General features: G+C 49.8%; 1 protein-coding gene across 3 annotated transcripts in view; it reads left to right on the forward strand.

Moving 5' to 3' along the window:
- The window catches only part of IL4R (interleukin 4 receptor), a 49,294-nt gene that overhangs the window by 25,478 nt on the left and 4,514 nt on the right, over window positions 1-19,302 (forward strand). For all 3 annotated transcript variants that reach the window (XM_037740608.1, XM_017534442.2, XM_037740607.1), the window contains exons 3-8: window positions 1,531-1,669; window positions 3,985-4,136; window positions 6,915-7,066; window positions 12,911-13,067; window positions 16,425-16,524; window positions 19,176-19,254. In XM_037740608.1, coding sequence (XP_037596536.1) covers window positions 1,531-1,669; window positions 3,985-4,136; window positions 6,915-7,066; window positions 12,911-13,067; window positions 16,425-16,524; window positions 19,176-19,254 — 779 coding nt within the window. The remainder of the gene's footprint in view (window positions 1-1,530; window positions 1,670-3,984; window positions 4,137-6,914; window positions 7,067-12,910; window positions 13,068-16,424; window positions 16,525-19,175; window positions 19,255-19,302) is intronic.

Here is a 19,302-nt window from a genome sequence, read left to right on the forward strand (position 1 = left end):
CCAGCTGTGGAGGTGCATGCCTGTAGTCCCAGCTACTCAGGAGGCTGAGGTGAGAGGATTCCTTCAGCTCTGGAGATCAAGGCTGCGGTGAACCGTGATCATGCCATTGCACTCCAGCCTGGGTAAGAGAGTGAGACCCTGTCTTACAAAAAAAAGAGAAGGTGATGCGGAAAGAACACAGAACAGCATAAGGGGTGCTGGGAAGCTGGGTGGAGTGGGGACATTGCAGTTTAAAGTAGGGCAGCCGGGAAGGCCTCACTGAGCTGACTTGGAGGAAGTGGGAACTGTGCGCATATCTGGGGAAGGATTATTTTGAGCAGAGGCCATGCACTGAGCCTGGCTGGAGGGTTGGGCGCAGGAGGGGACGTGGTGGAGGAGAGGGAGCAGGAGGGGGCAGGGAAGGTCAGCGAAGTGACGGGGTTGCTGGTTCAAAAAGGACCTTGCAATATTTGAGCAGAGGAGTCACAGAATCCATTCTGTTCAAAAGGACCCCTCAGGCTGCCTCGTAGAGAGGGGACGGGGTGGAAGCCAGGAGGTCTGGAGTGGAGGAGATGAGAGGCTCTGGATCCTTCTGGAAGGCAGATTTGAGGACAGATTGGAATTGGGATGAGAGAAAGAGAAGTGCCCAGGATGACGCCAAGATTTCTGACCCAAGCTATTGGGAAGGACACGGTTGCCATTTCTGAAGTGCAGAAGGATACTAGAAGAGAAGGCATTTTGGGGAGGGGCAGGAATCAGAAGTTAGCTCTGGACATGAGGTAAGCTTGGGATATTTCTTTGCTATCTAAGACAGCTCCTGCACACGGCTTATGCCAGTGGATGTCGGCTGAGATGGGCCTGGCACTGCACACGCACGGGAGCATGGGGGTGCCTGGGTGTGGGGGGCTGGGTGGTCTTACACTCAGGTGATTTAGCAAAGCCAGTGTGCATGCTGCAGATTCTAGCCCCACCACGGCCACTGGCAAGCTAGGAGGGTGCTGAAAGGAGAGGGACCCCGATGTTTCCCCCCACCCATACATCTCTTCTCTCCCATTGGCCAAACCCAACCGGAAACCAAAGGCCAAGGGTACCCAGATGATGAAGACTGTAGGTGTCAGCCTCCTAAGCACAGAGAGGGCAGAGAGGGGTGGGGACTAAGAGGGGCGCAGATAGTGGGCCAATGGAGAAGTGGCATTTCCCCCAGCTCGGGGGCAGAGGCTTGGTGTGATGGAGTGGCACTCCTCAGACCGCTACATATTTTCCCTTTCATTTGGCCAGGGCGGGTGGTCAAGTTTGTGTAAGATAACGGTGCACGGGTTCATTCTTCTCGAATGGCGCCTGCACCCGTGGGTATTTCTTCCACTTCCACAGTCACCCCGACACTAGCTGGGAGGCACCAGCAGCCCTGGTCCTGGCCCCAGCTCTGTGGGCGCTGGCTCTCAGCTGTGCCTGCCCTGTGGTTTTGTGCCTGTCCCGTTGGTCCTGTTTGGGTGCAAGTCCCCCTCATGCATTGGATTCCTGGGCACTCAGGGTGCGCCTGTGTCTCCCCAGGGAGCATGAAAGTCCTGCAGGAGCCCACCTGCGTCTCCGACTACATCAGCCTCTCTACCTGCGAGTGGAAGATGGGCGGTCCCACCAATTGCAGCGCAGAGCTCCTCCTGTTCTACCAGCTCGTTTTTCTGATTTCCGAGTAAGCCTGCACTGGAGCTGGAGGCTTGGGGAGGCTCTGCCCAAAGAGTTCGCCCCAAGAGTGAGCCAGGTCCAGGTGGTGTGGTGGAGGGCAGCGTGCCGAGTATGGTTTGCTACCTTGTTTTGGGTATGGTGTTGGGAGGGGGTACCCTCTCCGGGGACATGTGTAAGACACAGGGAGCACGTGGCGGGAGCGTTGATCCATGTGGCACATGGATATGGCTGGCATATTGGACTAGAACAGCAGTTCTCACACTTTTTGGACCCAGGACTCTTTCACACTTAAAAACAAGTGAGGACCCAAAGGGCTTTGGCCTAGATAATGTATTGTTCTATATTCACTTAATTAGAACTTAAAATGGAGACATTTTGTAAATTTTTTTTTTTTTTTTTTGAGACGGTGCCCTGCTCTGTCGCCCAGGCTGGAGTGCAGTGGCATAATCTCAGTTCACTGCAACTTCCGACTCCCTAGTTTAAGCGTTTCTAGCCTCAGTGACCTGAGTAGCTGGAATTACAGGCGACCACAACGACCAGCTAATTTTTTTGTTTTTTTGTTTAGTAGAGACAGGGTTTCTCCATGTTGGCCAAGCTGGTCTCAAATTCCTGACCTCAGGTGATCTGCCCGCCTCGGTCTCCCAAAGTGCTGGGATTACAGGCATGAGCCACCAAGTCCAGCCGAAATTTTGTAATTTTTTAAAAAATTAAAACAATTTAAATTTTTTAATATAGAGAGATGAGGTCTCACTGTGTTGCCCCGGCTGGTCTCAAACTCCTGGGCTCAAGTGATCCTCCTGCCTCAGCCTCCCAAAGTGCTGGGATTACCGGCATGAGCCACTGCGTCTGGCTATTATTATTTTGAGACACAGTTTCACTCTTGTTGCCCTGGGTGGAGTGCAATGGCACAATCTTGGCTCACTGCAACCTCCACCTCCCGGGTTCAACTGATTCTCCTGTCTCAGCCTCCCTAGTAGCTGGGATTACTGGTGCCCGCCACCATGCCCAGCTGATTTTTTGTATTTTTAGTAGAGACCAGTTTTCACCATGTTGGTTAATCTGGTCTCGAACTCTTGACCTCAGGTCATCTGCCTGCCTCGGCCTCGCAAACCCCAAAGGGCTGGGATGACAGGTGTGAGCCACGGCACCTGGCCTCCTCCTTTATATTAAGTGAAATAATTCAGAAATGGAAACTCAAATACTGCATGTTCTCATTTACAAGTAAGAGTTAAATAATGTGTACACATGGACATCATTCCATGTACGATGGAATAGTAGACATTGGAGACTGGGAGGGTGGGAGAGGTTGAGGGAGAGAAACGACTTCATGGGTGCAGTGTATACCATTCGGGTGATCGACCCACTGAAACCCCAGACTTCACCACTATGCAGCACATCCATTGAGAACAGATCTGCAGGTTGCCATCAAAATCATACTTGCAAGACCAGGCACTGAGGTGGCTCAAGCCTGTAATCCCAGCACTTTGGGAGGCCGAGGTGGGCAGATCACCTGAGGTCAGGGGTTCGAGACCAGCCTGGCCAACATGGTGAAACCCTGTCTCTACTAAAAATACAAAAATTAATTGGGTGTGGTGGTGGGCGCCTGTAATTGCCGCTACTAGGGAGGCTGAGGCAGGAGAATCGGTTGAGCCTCGGAGGCGGAGGTTGTAGTGAGCTGAGATCATGCCACTGCACTCCAGCCTGGGTGACAGGACGAGACTCCGTCTCATTTAAAAAAAAAAATGCGCTTGTATCCCCTAAATTTATACAAATAACCAAATAAATAAATAAATAAATAAATTGTATGGCCGTTGAAGTCCAAAATATTGACTTAAATAAATAAATCGTATGGCCGTTGAAGTCCAAAATATTGACTATCTGGCCTGTTACAGAAAACGTTTGTAGATCCGTGGCGGTTAAGGTGGAACAGTGGAATTATCCTATGGTGGCCATGGCACACTGCCGTCTACTGCACACTGGCGTCAACTGTGCCATGCAGAGTTTATGTTCTTCTAAATTAATTAGTGCTGCCCATTCTTCCTTTCATGGGCTTTCAGGGACAAGCTAAGTCCCACGACCAGGGCCAGCAGCTAGGGGGGCTGGCGTGAGAGGCATCCATGGTGTATGTCGCAGGAAACTGAGGCCAGCAAGAGAGGCAACCCTGGTCGGTGTCCCCAGCACACGCTGGCTGCTCCCAAGTCCCCAGATCTGTCTTCCATCAGTGATCGGGAAGCGGGTAGAGTATGATGCGGTTCCTTGAGGCACATCCGGGGCACAGCCAGCCTCCAGGTGACCAGCCTAACCTGGCCCCTGTGTCTGCAGAGCCTACACGTGTGTCCCTGAGAACAACGGAGGCACGGAGTGCGTGTGCCACCTGTTCATGGAGAACATGGTCAGAGCGGACAACTATACGCTGGACCTGTGGGCTGGGCCGCAGCTGCTGTGGAAAGGCTCCTTCAAGCCCAGCGAGCACGGTGAGGGGCGGGGTGCAGCCAGGTGGGCGGGAGGGTTTCCACAGCAGGCTGGGCTGGGGGTGGGGTGGGCAGGGGGAGGTGGGGTCAAAACAGCAGCCGGAGGAAGCTGCCTGTATTTTCCCGAATCTGATGGGATTCTTGCCCCTGCCTGCGCCTCAGTCCTCCCATCTTTGAAATGGAGATGGACACAGTAGACCACCAGGCCCCCTTCAGCTCAGCCGTGTCCGCCTCTGAACTTCAGTGCCCAGGAAGGCGTATGGCGATGAGGCGTGCTTGCTGGAAGGCATGCCTGCTGCAGATTGAAAAATAAACCCGGGGCCGGGTGCGGTGGCTCACGCCTGTAATCCCAGCACTTTGGGAGGCCGAGGCGGGCAGATCCCCTGAGGTCAGGAGTTTGAGACCAGCCTGGCCAACAGGGCAAAACCCCATGTCTGCTAAAAATACAAAAAAATTAGCCGGGTGTGGTGGTACATGCCTGTAATTCCAGCTACTCGGGAGGCTGAGGCAGGAGAATCCCTTGAACCTAGGCCAGGTGGCGGAGGTTGCAGTGAGCCAAGATCATGCCATTGCACTCCAGAATGGGCAACAAAGTGAGACTCCCTCTCAAAGAGAGAGAGAGAGAGAGACAGAGAGAGAGACGACAGAGAGAGATAGATGAAGGAAGGAAGGAAGGAGGGAAAGAAGGAAGGAAGGAAGGAAGATGGGCAGGAGAAAGAAGGAAAGGGAAGAAAGAGAAAGGGAGGGAGGGAGAAAGAAGGAAAAAAGGAAATGAGGAAAGAAGGAAAGAAAAAGAAAAGAGAGAAAGAGAAAGAAAGAAAGAGAAAGAAAGAAAAGAGAAAGAAAGAGAAAGAAGGAAAGAAAAAGAGAGAAAAGAAAAGAAAGGGAGGGAGGGAGAAAGGAAAAACGGAAAAGAGGAAAGGAGGAAAGAAGGAGAGAAAAGAAAGAAAGAGAAGGAAGGAAGAACTGGGAACAGTTCTTCCATCCTGTGTCCACTGGTCAGCAGCTGCTGCTTCAAACGGTCTTGACCACGGAAGGCTGAGCTTGTCCTGGTACCTGGAGTCCCTGCAGGAATTCCCCTGTGAGCTTGCTGGGGTTTGGAGACAGGAGTTTAAAACATCGCTCATTGCCATGTGACCTTGGGCAAGCCATGTTTCCTCTCGGAGCCGGTTTCCAGAGAGAGTTATTACCCCCACTTTGCAGTCGAATGAACTGTAGTTCCGAGAAGGCAAGTAAGCAGCCTCAGGTCACACAGCTCCTCAGCAGCAGAGGCAGTGCTCAAGGCCAGGGCCCTGGAGGGCTCAGGTTCACCGCTCCATCGGGTGTTCGTAAAGGTCCGCTCAGGGCTGGTGGCTGGGGGGTTATTTAAACTGACCCATGAGTGAACTTTAAGATAATTTTTACATTTTAACATTATTTTTATTTTAGCGTGTTTATTTTTTATTTTTTTGAGACCGTCTTGCACTGTCACCCAGGCTGGAGTGCGGTGGCGCCATCTCAGCTCACTGCAACCTCTGCCTCCTGGGTTCAAGCCATTCTCCTGCCTCAGCCTTCCGAGTAGCTGGGATTACAGGCACCCACCACCACACCAGCTAATGTTGTGACGGGGTTTCACCATGTTGACCAGGCTGGTCTCGAACTCCTCACTTCGTGATTCTCCCACCTTGGCCTCCCAAAGTGCTGGATTACAGGCGTGGAGCCACCACGCCCAGCCTGTGTTTATTATTTTTTGAGAGACAGGGTCTCTGTCGCTGAGGCTGGAGTGCAATGATGTGATCACAGCTCACTGCAGCTTCTAATTCCTGGGCTCAAGTGATCCTCCCACCTCAGCCTCCCGAGTACCTAGAACTAAAGGTGTGTATCACCATACCTGGCTAACTCAAACCAAATTGTTTTGTGTGGAAATGAGAGTCACACTCTATTGCTCAGGCTGGTCACAAACTCCTGGTCTCAAGTGATCCTCCTGCCTTGGCCTCCTAAAGTGCTGGGGTTATAGAAATGAGTCTACATGCCCAGACTACATTTGGGTTTTAATATAAATGAAATCTATTGTAGTAGATTGATTTTAATGCATATTATAACATGCATGACAGGAATAGAAACCTGAGGTCTCATGGATATAACTGCCTCAGTGGAGACCAAGTTTTAAAACAGATGAATCAAAATAAAGACAAATATTCTTTATTTTTCTGTAAATAATCGTACAGTACAGAGATATGTTCAAAGGCGTGAAGGATGCAACCGTAAAAGCTGAACTTTGAGGCCGGGCACGGTGGCTTATGCCTGGAATCCCAGCACTTTGGGAGCCCAAGGCGGGAGGATCACCTGAGGTTAGGAGTTCGAGACCAGCCTGACCAACACAGTGAAACCCCGTCTCTACTAAAAATACAAAAAATTAGTCTGGCCTGGTCGTGGGTGCCTGTAATCCCAGCTACTTAAGAAGCTGAGACAGGAGAATCGTTTGAACCCAGGAGGCAGAGGTTGTAGTGAGCCGAGATCATGCCACTGTACTTCAGCCTGGGCGACCGAGTGAGACTCTGTCTCCAAAAAAACTAAGACATAAGAAATAAAGGGTAATTAGTAAACACTAATGTGCTAAGTAGAATTTTAGCAACATTATCGTCTTCTGTTGTGGCTCTGTTGTGTGGTGCTCAGAAGTGTGCTACAGAGGTGTTGTCAACCAAAAGTCGGGGTGGTGGCTGTGGTTTGCTGGCTGGGGCTGGGCCGGGTGACAGGGAAGTCACTGCACAGATCCTTAGATAGATGCTGCTTCTCCCGCAGTGAAACCCAAGGCTCCAGAAAACCTCACGGTGTATACCAATGTCTCCGAGACTCTGCTGCTGACTTGGAGTAACCCCTATCCCCCTGATAATTACCTGTATGAGAAGCTCACCTATGCAGTCAACATTTGGAATGAAAACGACCCGGCAGATGTGAGTGGGCACACTTTGCCGTTTCTCTGTGACCTCTGGGGAATGGGGTGGGTGACCGGCAGAGACCCAATCTCTGGAGCCGGGAGCCTGGGAGGCAAGCCCTGGGGCTGGATAGCAAATCCCAGGAACTAGAGACCTGGCTTCTCCCCCGAGTCTGCCCAAGGCAAGTCTCATCACTTCCTGGTCCCCCCGCCCCCAGCGTGCAGAGAAGGGGAGTGATTTCTGCAGCTGCCGCTCATCTGTAAAGGTAGGGCTGTGGGCCGCGTCTGTTTCCCAGTTTGGGGGACGCAAGCGGTCATAGGTGGCACATTGACAGCTGACTTGAATAGCCCTGGTCCCAACGTGAGAGAGTGACCCATGTCAGTTCCCTTTTGAGGCCAGCCCGTTAAGGAGGAAGTCTCCATGGAGCTGTATCGTATTCTAATTCCTCTTAATGAAGAGAGTGGAGGCCGCCCCACAGGCTTCGAACTTGCCCGAGAAAGCAAGGTCAGTGTGTTGCTTGGCTCCCATGGCAGTCGGGCCTGACATTCCCTTCACAGTAGTGGAGTTTTTGGTGGTGGTGTTTGTTCTGAGATGGAGTCTCACTCTGTCACCCAGGCTGGAACACAGTGGTGTGACCTCAGCCCACTGTAACCTCTGCCTCCTGGGTTCAAGCAATTCTCCTGCCTCAGCCTCCTGAGTAGCCGAGACTACAGGCACCCGCCACCATGCCAGGATAATTTTTCTATTTTTAGCAGAGATGGGGTTTCACTGTGTTGGCCAGGCTGATCTCAAACTCCTGACCTCAGGTGATCCACTTGCCTTGGCCTCCCAGAGTGCTGGGATTACAGGTGTGAGCCACTGTTCCCGGCCAGTGGAGTTCCTTCTTAAATACATGTGTTGACATCTTTAAAAAGGAAGAGAGGATGTACAGGAAACTGTCAGTTCAGGAATAGCAGGGGCCATCCACAGTGGGTGGTTGAGCCCCCCTATTTTTGCTGCTGGTGTGTGGGGAGGTCATTTCCTGCCACCCGTGATTCCCCGCTGAATCCACCTTCCTCACGTTCCCATTGGAGGGACAGTCTCTGGACACATGGGGTCTGGGGTCCCATAGGGCTGCCTCCCAATGCCTGCTCTCCTATTCGCCAGATGTGTGATTTGGGTCATGATCCCTTTGTGCCTCAGTTTCCCCATCTGTAACAGGGATGACAAGAGCATTCGCCCACAGGGCTATGAGCGTACAAGGTGTGTGATACAGATGAGCTCCCCTGTTTGGCACACGTGTATCCTAAATGCGATGTACCGTTTCTCCCGAGTGCCCCAGGCCACAGAGTTCCCCATCTGCCTGCTGTCCCACACATGGGTCTATCATTTGCTCCTTGAGGTTTGTGAAGGCCTGCTCACTGCATCCCAGAGGCCTAGGCTGGCCATGAGGGAACAGGCACCCGCCACCGTAAGCTCCCACGCTGGCATCTGTCGCTGCTTCCTCTCGTTCAGACCAAGCCAGGGGTGGGTGTTGATTTATATCGCTCAGGTCTGGTTTCCCCTTTGGCATTGGGCCAGGTGTGGGGAAGGAGCAGGAATGGGGCAGTTGGCTCACAGAGGCTCAGAAAGCCGGAGGGATGAAGGAGAGGTGTGCACAGGTGCTAGACAATGGAACAAGTTTTGTTTGGTCATGAAATCTCTTTCCCATGCCCCAGGCCTGTACAAGACCTACTGAGAGTCCCAGGGATGAGCTGGAGGGAGGAGAAGGTACCACCTATAGAGTCCAAAGAAATGTTATTTAATATTTGCAGATTTCTAGATCTCCCTTCAGGCGTGGCTGTATCCAGCTTCTAGGAACCTGTCCAGTTCTGGGCCCTGCTTTATTCTGTACTGGCTCTAGGCAGGCTCTTCTGTGGTGTAGTGGCAAATATGCCCACTAGTTGTTCCAGGCCTACATCCCAAAGCCATAATGGAAAAAGGGTTTTTTTTCTTGCTGGTTCTAGCAGGAGTAGTGGGGCTGCTGCTCAGTGGCCTGGCGTGGATCCCATGCCAGCCTCTAAACCAATCACTGCTGTGGGTGCAGTGGAGGACCCTGATTGTCTAGGGATTAGTCACATACCTGCCACTAGGGCTGCAGGTGGGCTCAGCGCCACCCATACCAGACGAACTGAAAATAAGGTAGGAGTGGCTTCCCCAGGGGAAACTGGGCAAAAGGAAGCATGACTGCACTGGCTAAAATGCCAGCGGGTTTAAGACCTGGCACCAGATGCCAGTCATGGTATTGGCTTGGTCGGCATGCCTGGGTTATGGCTTACAGGCATGTTGGTGCTTAGGGATGCCTCCGGATGGCAGGTCTGAGGCAGAAGGATGAAGCCCAGCTTCTCTTGTGTGTGGGACAGTGGCTACTGAGATGCCCCATCTCTCCCTTCCCAAGGACAGAGCTGAACATAAAGAATTTAGTCATTGGCCAGAGCTGGCCTCTGATCCCTGACAGGCCAGGAGATGGGGTTGGCACAATTGGCTTAGACCAAGGAGTGTTAGCCCTGGAGTTGCAGGCAGTGGAGTTCTGTCCGAATCAGGGGACACCTAAACCTGATGGCATAGAAGCTGGGAGATGGGGGGTGTTCACCTGTGTCTGCCCCAGCACTGCAGACACCAGCTGTGTGCCTTCCTGTGTGCTCTTTGCAAAGCCATCAAGGCAGAGAGACTTGCCTAGCAAGTGGGATAAATTCCAGAAAGACACATGAGGAACTCGCTATAGAATTTTTGGGGCCAGAGCTAGTCATTCATTTCTAGCCAAGGTTCCACAGTGGAGGTGGAGTTTTGGCTTGGGCATTGAAGGATGCGTAGGAGTTTTCTAGACAGGAAAAGGAGGGAGGGGTAGACAGGCAAAGGGAACTGCACGAGGAATGGTTTATAGGTCTGAAAATTCATGGGATGTTTGGGGACTGCGGGGATGTGGATGTGGGAATGTGTGCAGTGAAAAAGCACAAAACAAGACAAAAGTTCCATTTGAGCCCTGAATGCCTTCCTCATAGTAATGGTTTCCATATTTTATATGCCTGCTATGTGCCAGGCACATTGCCCAGGGCCACACAGCTGGAAATGGCAGGGCTGAGGTTTGTTTTGTTTTGTTTTGAGACAGAGTCTCACTCTGTCACCCAGGCTGGAGTGCAGTGGCGTGATCATGGCTTACTGCATCCTCAACTTCCTGGGCTTAGGTGATTCTCCCACTTCTGCCTCCCAGGTAGCTGAGACTACAGGCACAGGCCACCACGCCAGGCTAATTTTTTTTTGTATTTTTGGTAGCAACAGGGCCTCGCCATGTTGCCCAGGCTGGTCTGGATCCCCTGGCTTCAACTGATCCTCCGGCCTCAGCCTCCCAAGGTGCTGGGATTACAGGCGTGACCCACCACGTCTGGCCCAGATCTGAGATTTGCTCCCAGAATTTGAACGCCCAAGCCTGTGCTCTTTTTCCTCCCATGGACATTTCTTTCAGAAATGGTCTCCTGAACACCTGGCCTTCATGTTAAGAAAACAAACCACAAGTAGTTCCTTGGAAGCTCAGATTTCTGTTTTGTTTCTTAGTAAAACATTTCCCAGTTCCCAGCTCCCTTCGGGGGTGTAAGATTTCTTCTGTAACTTACATCTAGCTCTTGCTTCTTATTTACCCATGTTTAGAAAGAAAGATGAAAGGGAGTAAAAGTGTTCTCTCCCTTCCCCAATCTCCCCCCAGCTCACACCCCGCCCTCAGCTCCTCTGTAACAGGGAACCCTCTGAACTCTCTGTGGTGGTCGTAGCAATCTATTGGGACTTTGCTTCTTTCTTGTGAAAAACCTCCCCTTGACTCACTTTGCACCAGATTTCCCCAAATGTGGCTTCAACCACAAGCAGAAATGGAGCTGCCAGGAACTGGGAAGAAACAACAGGAGGAGAAGGAGGGGAAGGTGCACAGCACTGGATCTCACAGGGAGAGAAGTGACAGGGTGAAGACTCGGGTTGCTTACTTGCCATTACAGTCGATCATGAATACAGCGCTCGTTTCATTTCTCACGTTTTAAAGCTTTTTTTGGAGGGTAAAAGTAATAGTTACGCAAAGTAAAAATACAAATGGTACAAAAGGACTTAGAACTGAAATACGCTTCTCTTCTGACTGCAGCCTACTGTTTTTCTTCCCAGAGACTGACCACTGCTACCAGTCTCTTGCCAGGAGGGAGAGGGAGGCAAGAGGGCATGTGCTTCATTTAGTGAGAGCTTATGTCTATACAAGCAAATGCGTGTGTTCATTCTTCGCTGTCTTAGTTTTCTATTGCTGTGTAATAACAGTACCGCCAACTTCACAGCTTTGAACAACACCCGTTTATTATCTCGAAGTTTCTGTGGGTCAGGAGTCTGGGCATAGCTCAGCCAGGTTCTCTGCTTTAGGGTCTTATGAGGCTATAATCGAGGTGTGGGCTGCGGCTGCAGTTTCATCTGAATCTGAGGCTCAACTGGGGAAGGGTCACTTCCGAGCTCATATGATATTGGTGGCCTTCAGTTCCTGGCAGGCTGTTGAACTGACAGCCTCAGTTTCATGCTGGCTGTTGGTTGTAGCTAACCCTGAATTCCTTCCTGTGAGCCCTTTGCAGAGCCATTGAGGCAGAGAGACTTGCCTAGCAAGTAGGATATTACAGTCTTCTGTAATATGATCATATCCATGAAATCCCATATATATACCATCACCTTCGCCATATTCTACTGGTTAGAAACAAGCAACAGGTCCTGCCCACACTCAAGAAGACCAGATGACAAAAAGACGTGATTCAAAGTAGAGAATCATGGGGCCATCTTAGGTTTGTCTGCAATGATCACTGTGCCATCTCTTTTTTTTTTTTTTTTTTTTTTCTGAGACAAAGTGTCACTCTGTTACCCAGGCTGGAGTGCAGTGGTGTGATCTTGGGTCACTGCAATCTCTGCCTCCTAGTTTCAAGCGATTCTTGTGCCTCAGCCTCCCAAGTAGCTGGAATTACAGGTGCTCACCACCATGCCTGGCTAATTCTTGTATTGTTTGTAGAGACAGGTTTTCACCATGTTGGTCAGGCTGGTCTCAAACTCCTGACCTCAAGTGATCCACCTACCTTGGCCTCCCAAAGTGCTGGGATTACAGACATGAGCCACCATACCTGGCCCTGTCTCTCTTTAAATAAATAAGTAAATAGAAACAGAGAACAAATACTCATCTGCATCTTACCTTGTTTACTTAACAATAGATCTTGGAGGTCACTTCTCAGTGAAGGCTAGATTGGGCTGAGCATTAGATTCTAGGCCAATGAGTTTGGACTTGACCATGGAGACACTAGGGAGCCCATGAAGGATAGAGAGAGATGCCTTCACCCTGCCAGTGCTTCGGAAAGATCACCCTGAGCTTTTTGTATATTAAACCCTATTCAAAATACTTACCTATATCAACGCATGTCCTTATCACTGCAACCCTGGGGGGAGGGAGGTAGGCACTTTTATTACCCTCATTTTGCAGATGAGAACATTGAGGTCCAGAGAGGTTATGTCACTTACTTAGGGTCACACAGCCAGGAAGTGGTGGTAGGGACTCTTACCCTTGTTTTACAGATGAGATTGAATTATCTCACAAAAACTTAGACAGGTTAAACAGCTTGTATAAGTAACATAATATGACGAATTAGTCCAGGAGCCTGACCCATGTTGCTCAAGCCTGGTCACAGTTACGGAGGTGGCAAGCAATGGCCTAAACAGGACGAACAGCCAAATACCCTGGCTGATGGCTCTTAAACATGGTGGGGTCAGCTAAGGACAGCAACCAGGGTGGAAACTGGTCCCCCTCACCCCCAGCCAGGGCACTAATGTCTCTCTTTTCTCTATCAGTCCAGAATCTATGACGTGACCTACCAAGAACCCACCCTCCGCATCGCAGCCAGCACCCTTAAATCTGGGGTTTCCTACAGGGCACGGGTGAGGGCCTGGGCTCAGAGCTATAACAGCACCTGGAGTGAGTGGAGCCCCAGCACCAAGTGGCATAACGGTGAGTATCAAGAGGCCTAACCAATGCTAATCCCCACTCTCCATTCTTTCCCTGTGGCCAGACACTTCCTCTGGCTGAATCTCTGGGTTTTCATATCATAGGATGCCTCCACTGGCAAATAATGAAATTACCACCTGCCATGGTGTATTGGTCAGCTAGGCTGCAGTAACAAAGAAGCCCACGATTTCCATGGCTTAACACTATAGGAATATATTTCTTGCTCATGTAACAAGCTAATGTGAATGTTGCTGGCTTGTGGGTGGTTTTCTTCCCTGTAAATTTGAGGAGTGAGGTTCTGTCCATCTTGTGGTGCCATCATTCTCCAGGACAAAGATTCTTAATTGTTTTTGTGTCCTTGTTCCCTTTGGCAGCCTGGTGAAGCCTACGGACCCCGTCTCAGAATATTTTTAAATACATAAAATCCCAGCCTGGGTAACACAGTGAGACCCCTATCTGTACAAAAAATTAGCCAGGCATGGTGGCATGCACCTGTGGTCCCAGGTACTTGGAAGGCTGAGGTGGGAGGATGGCTTGAGACCAGGAGTTTGAGGCTGCAGTGACCCATGATTGTACCACTGTACCCCCACCTGGGTGACAGAGCAAGAGCCTGTCTCTAAAAATAAATAAATGCAATGAAATAAAACAAATGACAAAGGAAACGTATTGAAATGCATTTGTAAAATATTTTAAACACATTTTTAATCTGGGGATATATGTGCTTCTTTATTAAGATATATAAAAAGTTCTAGATCTCATAAATACTGTAATTTCAAAGTAGATAACCATAAATAATACTTTATGATACTGAAACTGTGATGTGATATGAGAATCGCTGTGAGTTTTGCTGGGGACAGGATCACTGGTACTGTCATTACTGGGGCCTCCTCCCTCCATTGTTTTTTAAAATTTTTATTTTAATTTTATTTTTAAAATGTTAAAATAAATAGAGACAGGGTCTCACTATGTTGCCCAGGCTGTTCTTGAACTCCTGGGCTCCAGTGATCCTCCCACCTTGGCCTCCCAATGTGCTGGGATTACAGGTAGGAGCCAGTGTTCCTGGCCCTGCTCTCCATTCTTAATGGAAGCAAATGCTGAGTGTCAGAGGTTAGCGAAAATAAAGATGTAATTTCCAAGTAAAAAAAATGATAAACATAAGTGAAAAAAATGGAATAAGTGATGAAAAAACTAAGCCAAAAGATGAAGAATTCAGTAATAGAAAACAAAAGAATTAAGAAAAAAAGGGGGTTTAAAAAAGAAAAAAGAAAAAGAGAAATGATTTTTAAAAAATGATGTAATTTCCCTTCCAAGTTCTTAGACCCCTGAATTCTATCTGCAGCCATGTTGGTCTATAGATCCCAAGGGGACAATCCCTGCTATGCCCCTCCCCCCATTGCCTGCGTCCAGCCAGCAGAAGAGGTGTGATGGTGTGGAGACCGCACCTGCTTCCTGAAAGCAGGAAGCCTGGAAGTGGCCTGCATCACTTCCTCTCAAATTCTATTGGTGAAAATGGTCACATGACTACACATGGCTGCAAAGAAGCCTGGGAATTTCCTCACTTGTAATCTACATTCCAGAAACAACCCTTTTCAGTGCTGTATCCCACAGGTCTTTTGCAGTAGAAATATTGATTATCTCATGTAAAATGAAGTCTTACAAATGGACCTACTGGGGTTTGTACAGCAGCCAAGTGATACCTCTCCCCTGTCTTCCCTTCTGCCATCTTTCACATGGTTTCATTTTATCCTTAGACTTGCCACCCATGGCCTCAGGTTGGCCGTTGCCCACTCCCTCACATAAAGCAGGAAGGAAGCAAAAGCCTGCCACCAGAGAATGTACCTTGTGCATGTCTCCTTTTTATCAGGAAGCAAACATCTTTCTAGAAGCTTCCCTAGCAAAATTCCCCTTACTTCTCATTGGCCAGGACTGTTACATGGTCTGTTCTCATTGCAAGGAAGACTGGGAGCTCAATGCCTGGAAAGGGAAACAGGATAATCGTGATTGGCCCAAGCCTCAGGGTGGGCATGGCCCCCTGGCAGGGGAACGAGGAAAAAGATGTGGGATAAAGAAGACTGCTTCAATTTCCCCAGCTGTTTAATGGGAGGAGTAAGAGCTGTTGTGAAAACTCAATGAAAGAAGATTCTTCAAGATGGTGGGTGCAGTGGCAGCTGGCAGTACCCAGACCCAGCCACCACACAGCCCTCTCAGCATTGCTCATCCTGCACTGTGGATATCAGTTGAGCCACATGTCTCCTGCCCTGGACTTGAGGTCCGCAGGCAGTGTCTACTCCATGTCTGTATCTCCAGGGCCTATCCCTGGGATAATTTTGTTGAATTGATTCTCATCTGCCATTGTGCTAGGGAAGGGAAATAGCTTGTATAGAACAGATACGATGTGTGGGACCCTCGTTAATTATTTCAGCAAACAGTTACTGAGTTCCTCCTACATGGCTAGTGCTGTACGAGACACTGGGGAATCAGCGGTAAACAAAGCAGATAGTGATCCCCACTCTCGTGGAGCTGTCATTCTGGAGGGGAGAAACAAAAGGAAAGAGAAAAGAGAGAGAGAGAGAGAAAGAAAGAAAAAGAAAGAAAGAAGGAAAGAAAAAGAAAGAAAGAAGGAAAGAAAAAGAAAGAAAGAAGAGAGAAAGAAAGAAAGCAAGCAAAGAAAGCAAGAAAGAAAGAAAGAAAGAGAGAAATCACACGTATCCAGATGACAGTGAGAGCTGGGAAGAAAATAAAAGCAGAGGAAAGGGATGGAGCAATGGGAGGGGCAGTGGTAGGGAGGGTGGTGGGGAAGACTTTTTGGAGAACGTGACAATGAAAGTGAACAAGGAGGAGGAGCCGACCGCGCTGAGATGATGGCAGCAAACGGTATGGACAGACCACTCTGTTCTGAGTGCATTATCTATTGATTAGATCATGTAATCCTTGCAACAGGCCTGCAAGATAAGTTCTGTCATTAACCCCATTGTACGGATGTGTAGACTGAGGCACAGAGAAAGTAAGGGACTTGTCCTGCATCACACAGCAAGGGCAGAGTGAGGCTTCGAGTCCAGGGCGACCAGCTCCTAAGTTGGTACATTTGACTTCTGTGCTTCCGGAAAGAAAGAGCAGCAAGTTCAAGATCTGGAGGTGGTACTGAGCGTTGGAGGCACAGAGGACAACAAGACTGCTGGTGTGACAGGGACTCAGTGTGCAAGAGGGAGAGTGGGAGGAGATGGGGTGGAGGGGTGGTCAGCAGCCAGATCGTGAAGGGTCTCGGTGGAGGGTCCTGACCCTGTGTCTCCAGTCCTGGGAAGTAGAGCCCAGGCTGTACCATGGCAGACCCCTGCTCATGGCTTCCCCTCCCACTTCCAGCCTACAGGGAGCCATTGGAGAAGCACCTGCTGCTGGGCGTCAGTGTCTCCTGTGTTGTCATCCTGGCCATCTGCCTGTTGTGCTATGTCAGCATCATCAAGTGAGTCCTGGGTTCAATGCCACCAAGCAGTCCCTCTGGAGTGCAGGGTGGCAGGGACTTGCCCCTCTGATCTGCCCCTTTGTAATCCTCTCATTCAATAATACATATTTATTGAGCAGCTACTATGCACCTTGAGAGTAAAGCTGAGACCAAGATTGACAAGGACCCCACATTTCTAAAACTGACATCCTAGTGGGGAGACAGAAAATACATATCAACCAACAGATGTTTTTTTTTACCAACAGATGCTTTTCCATAGTGACCCATGCTCTGAATGCACTAGACCAGGGTGGAGGCCAGAGATCTTCCGGTGTGCTCTTTGCAAGGGGGACCAGGATAAGACTCTCCAAGGAGGGAAAATCTGACAGGGACCCTGACTGGGGAGAATGAGCTGGCCAGGGACAAGCAAGATGGAGTCATCCCATGTCCTCTAGACCCCGGGTGCCTGGGCTCTAGACCAGGCAACTGGGGACATGCGGTAGGAGCCAGAGGAATTTGTGACGATTGCCCTGATGGAGTCAGGAGACCTGGGTTTGAATCCTGGCCTTGAGGCTTGGTAGCTGGTGGCTGACCAGTTGCTGAAACCCCTTAGCCCAGGGTTCCTGCTTTGCAGATTGAGAGTGATGGTGAAAACGTATTTCATCAGCCAGAAGAGGCTGAATCACAGTAAAGGCTGAGGAAGGAGACAAGTGGTGAGTGTCTGAGAGGTGGTAGAAGGAGCCTTGTTTCCAGAGAGCTCTTGCCAGCCCTTGGAATCATGGTGTCTCAGAGCCTCAGTTCTTCCATCTCTGAAATGGGACTAGCAAGCTTGACCTCGCCATGTCAGAATTAGAGGTGACTGGGGAATATTAACATGACTGATGACAGTGCCCGCTCTTGGCCTGGCACACACGAGGTCGGCAGGGAATGCAAGTTCCCCCTCTGTATTTTGTCACTGATGCCTCCAAGTAACCCTAGGCTCATCTCCTTGCTCTGAGCCTCAGTTTCCCCATCACCTATACCTCTTCCCACTCCTCATCACCATGTCCCAGCATGTGAGCCTCTTTCCTCTTTGCTATTCTTTGTGTTTGGTTTCTTGTTTTGTTCTGTTTTTTTTTGTTTGTTTTTTTTAGACAGGGTTACCCAGGCTGGAGCGCAGCGGCACGGTTACGGCTCACTCAGTCTCCAATTCCTGGGCTCAAGTGATCCTCCCATTTCAACTTCCCGAGTAGCTGAGACAGCAGGCACGTGCCACCATGTCTGGCTAATTTTCTTATGTTTTATGTTTTTTTTTGAGATGGAGTCTTGCACTGTCACTCAGTGAGCCGATCTCGGCTCACTGCAATCTCTGACTCCCATGTTCAAGTGATTCTCCTGAGTAGCTGGGATTACAGGCGTTTGCCACCACACCCAGCTAATCTTCATATTTTTAGTAGAGACAGGGTTTTACCATGTTGGTCAGGCTGGTCTTAAACTCCTGACCTTAAGTGATCCACCTGCCTCGGCCTTCTAAAGTGCTGGGATTACAGGCATGAGTCACTGCGCCCAGCCAGTTTTCTTATGTTTTGTAGACAGGCTGTCACTTATGTAGCCCAGGCCGATCTTGAACTTCTCCCCCTTTATCTCTATTTATGGCACTTATTGCCATGAATGAATGATGTCATATAAGCATTTTTTTTTTTTTTTGAGATGGAGTCTCACTCTGTCACCAGTCTGGAGTGCAGAGGCATAATCTCGGTTTACTATAATCTCTACCTCCTGGGTTCAAGTGATTCTCCTGCCTCAGCCTCCCAAGTAGCTGGGATTACAGGCACCCACCACCACACCTGGCTAAGTTTTGTATTTTTAGTAGATACAGGGTTTCACCATGTTGGGCAGGCTGGTCTCGAACTTCTAACCTCAGGTGATCCTCCTGTCTTGGCCTCCCAGAGTGCTGAGAGTACAGGCAGAAGCCACCATGCCCAGCCTCATCTAAGCATTTCTGTCTCCATTTGTCATCCATCTGCCCCTCTTGAAGGTCAGTTTCACCAAGGCAGGCATCTTTGTCTTGACCGTTGTGGCCTCGGGGCCTGGCACAGTGAGTCGAACATAGAAGGTGCTCAATAAATCCATGTTGACTGACAACGTGGGCAGAGGCTAATTCAGAAGCCGTCTGAGGACCTTCCCTCCCAGTGATGATGCACCATGGCCCCAGGCAGGTCAGGAAGATAGAAGGTGTGTGTTCTTAGGTCCCCCAGCTTCCCAGGCCATTCCAGGCCACTCCCCGGTCATTTGTCCTCAGCTGCTCTGGAAAAGGGATTCTTGAGGGGAACCTAGAGTCTTCTCTGCAGTTTGAGTCTTTCCTAATCCCCTGGCGTCTCATTCCCACTGAAGACACAGGTGGTCTCATGGGATCCCTGCTCTGGGTAACAGAATGCGGAGTGTGAACCTGGCTCTGTCACCTACCAGCTGTCACGCTTCCTCCTTGCGCCTCACTCTCCTCATCTGTAGAATGGGGTTAACAATAGAATCCGTGTCACCGGGTTAGTGAGGAGTCGGTGGTTTGACCTCTAGAAACTAACCAACCTGGTCTCTGACGCTAAATAAGTGTTGGTGACAACGACCATTTTTATGGGAGGAGCGTTCATCTGTCAGTAATTCAGAGATCAATGCCTTTTCCTTTTGTTTTTCAGGATTAAGAAAGAGTGGTGGGACCAGATTCCCAACCCAGCTCGAAGCCCCCTTGTGGCTATAGTAATCCAGGATCCTCAGGTAGGAGAGGGTGTGGGTGGGCATGTGCGGGACTGCAGGCATGAAGAA

Source organism: Cebus imitator, unplaced genomic scaffold (assembly GCF_001604975.1).
Source record: "Cebus imitator isolate Cc_AM_T3 unplaced genomic scaffold, Cebus_imitator-1.0 Scaffold85, whole genome shotgun sequence".
Classification (NCBI taxonomy): domain Eukaryota; kingdom Metazoa; phylum Chordata; class Mammalia; order Primates; family Cebidae; genus Cebus; species Cebus imitator.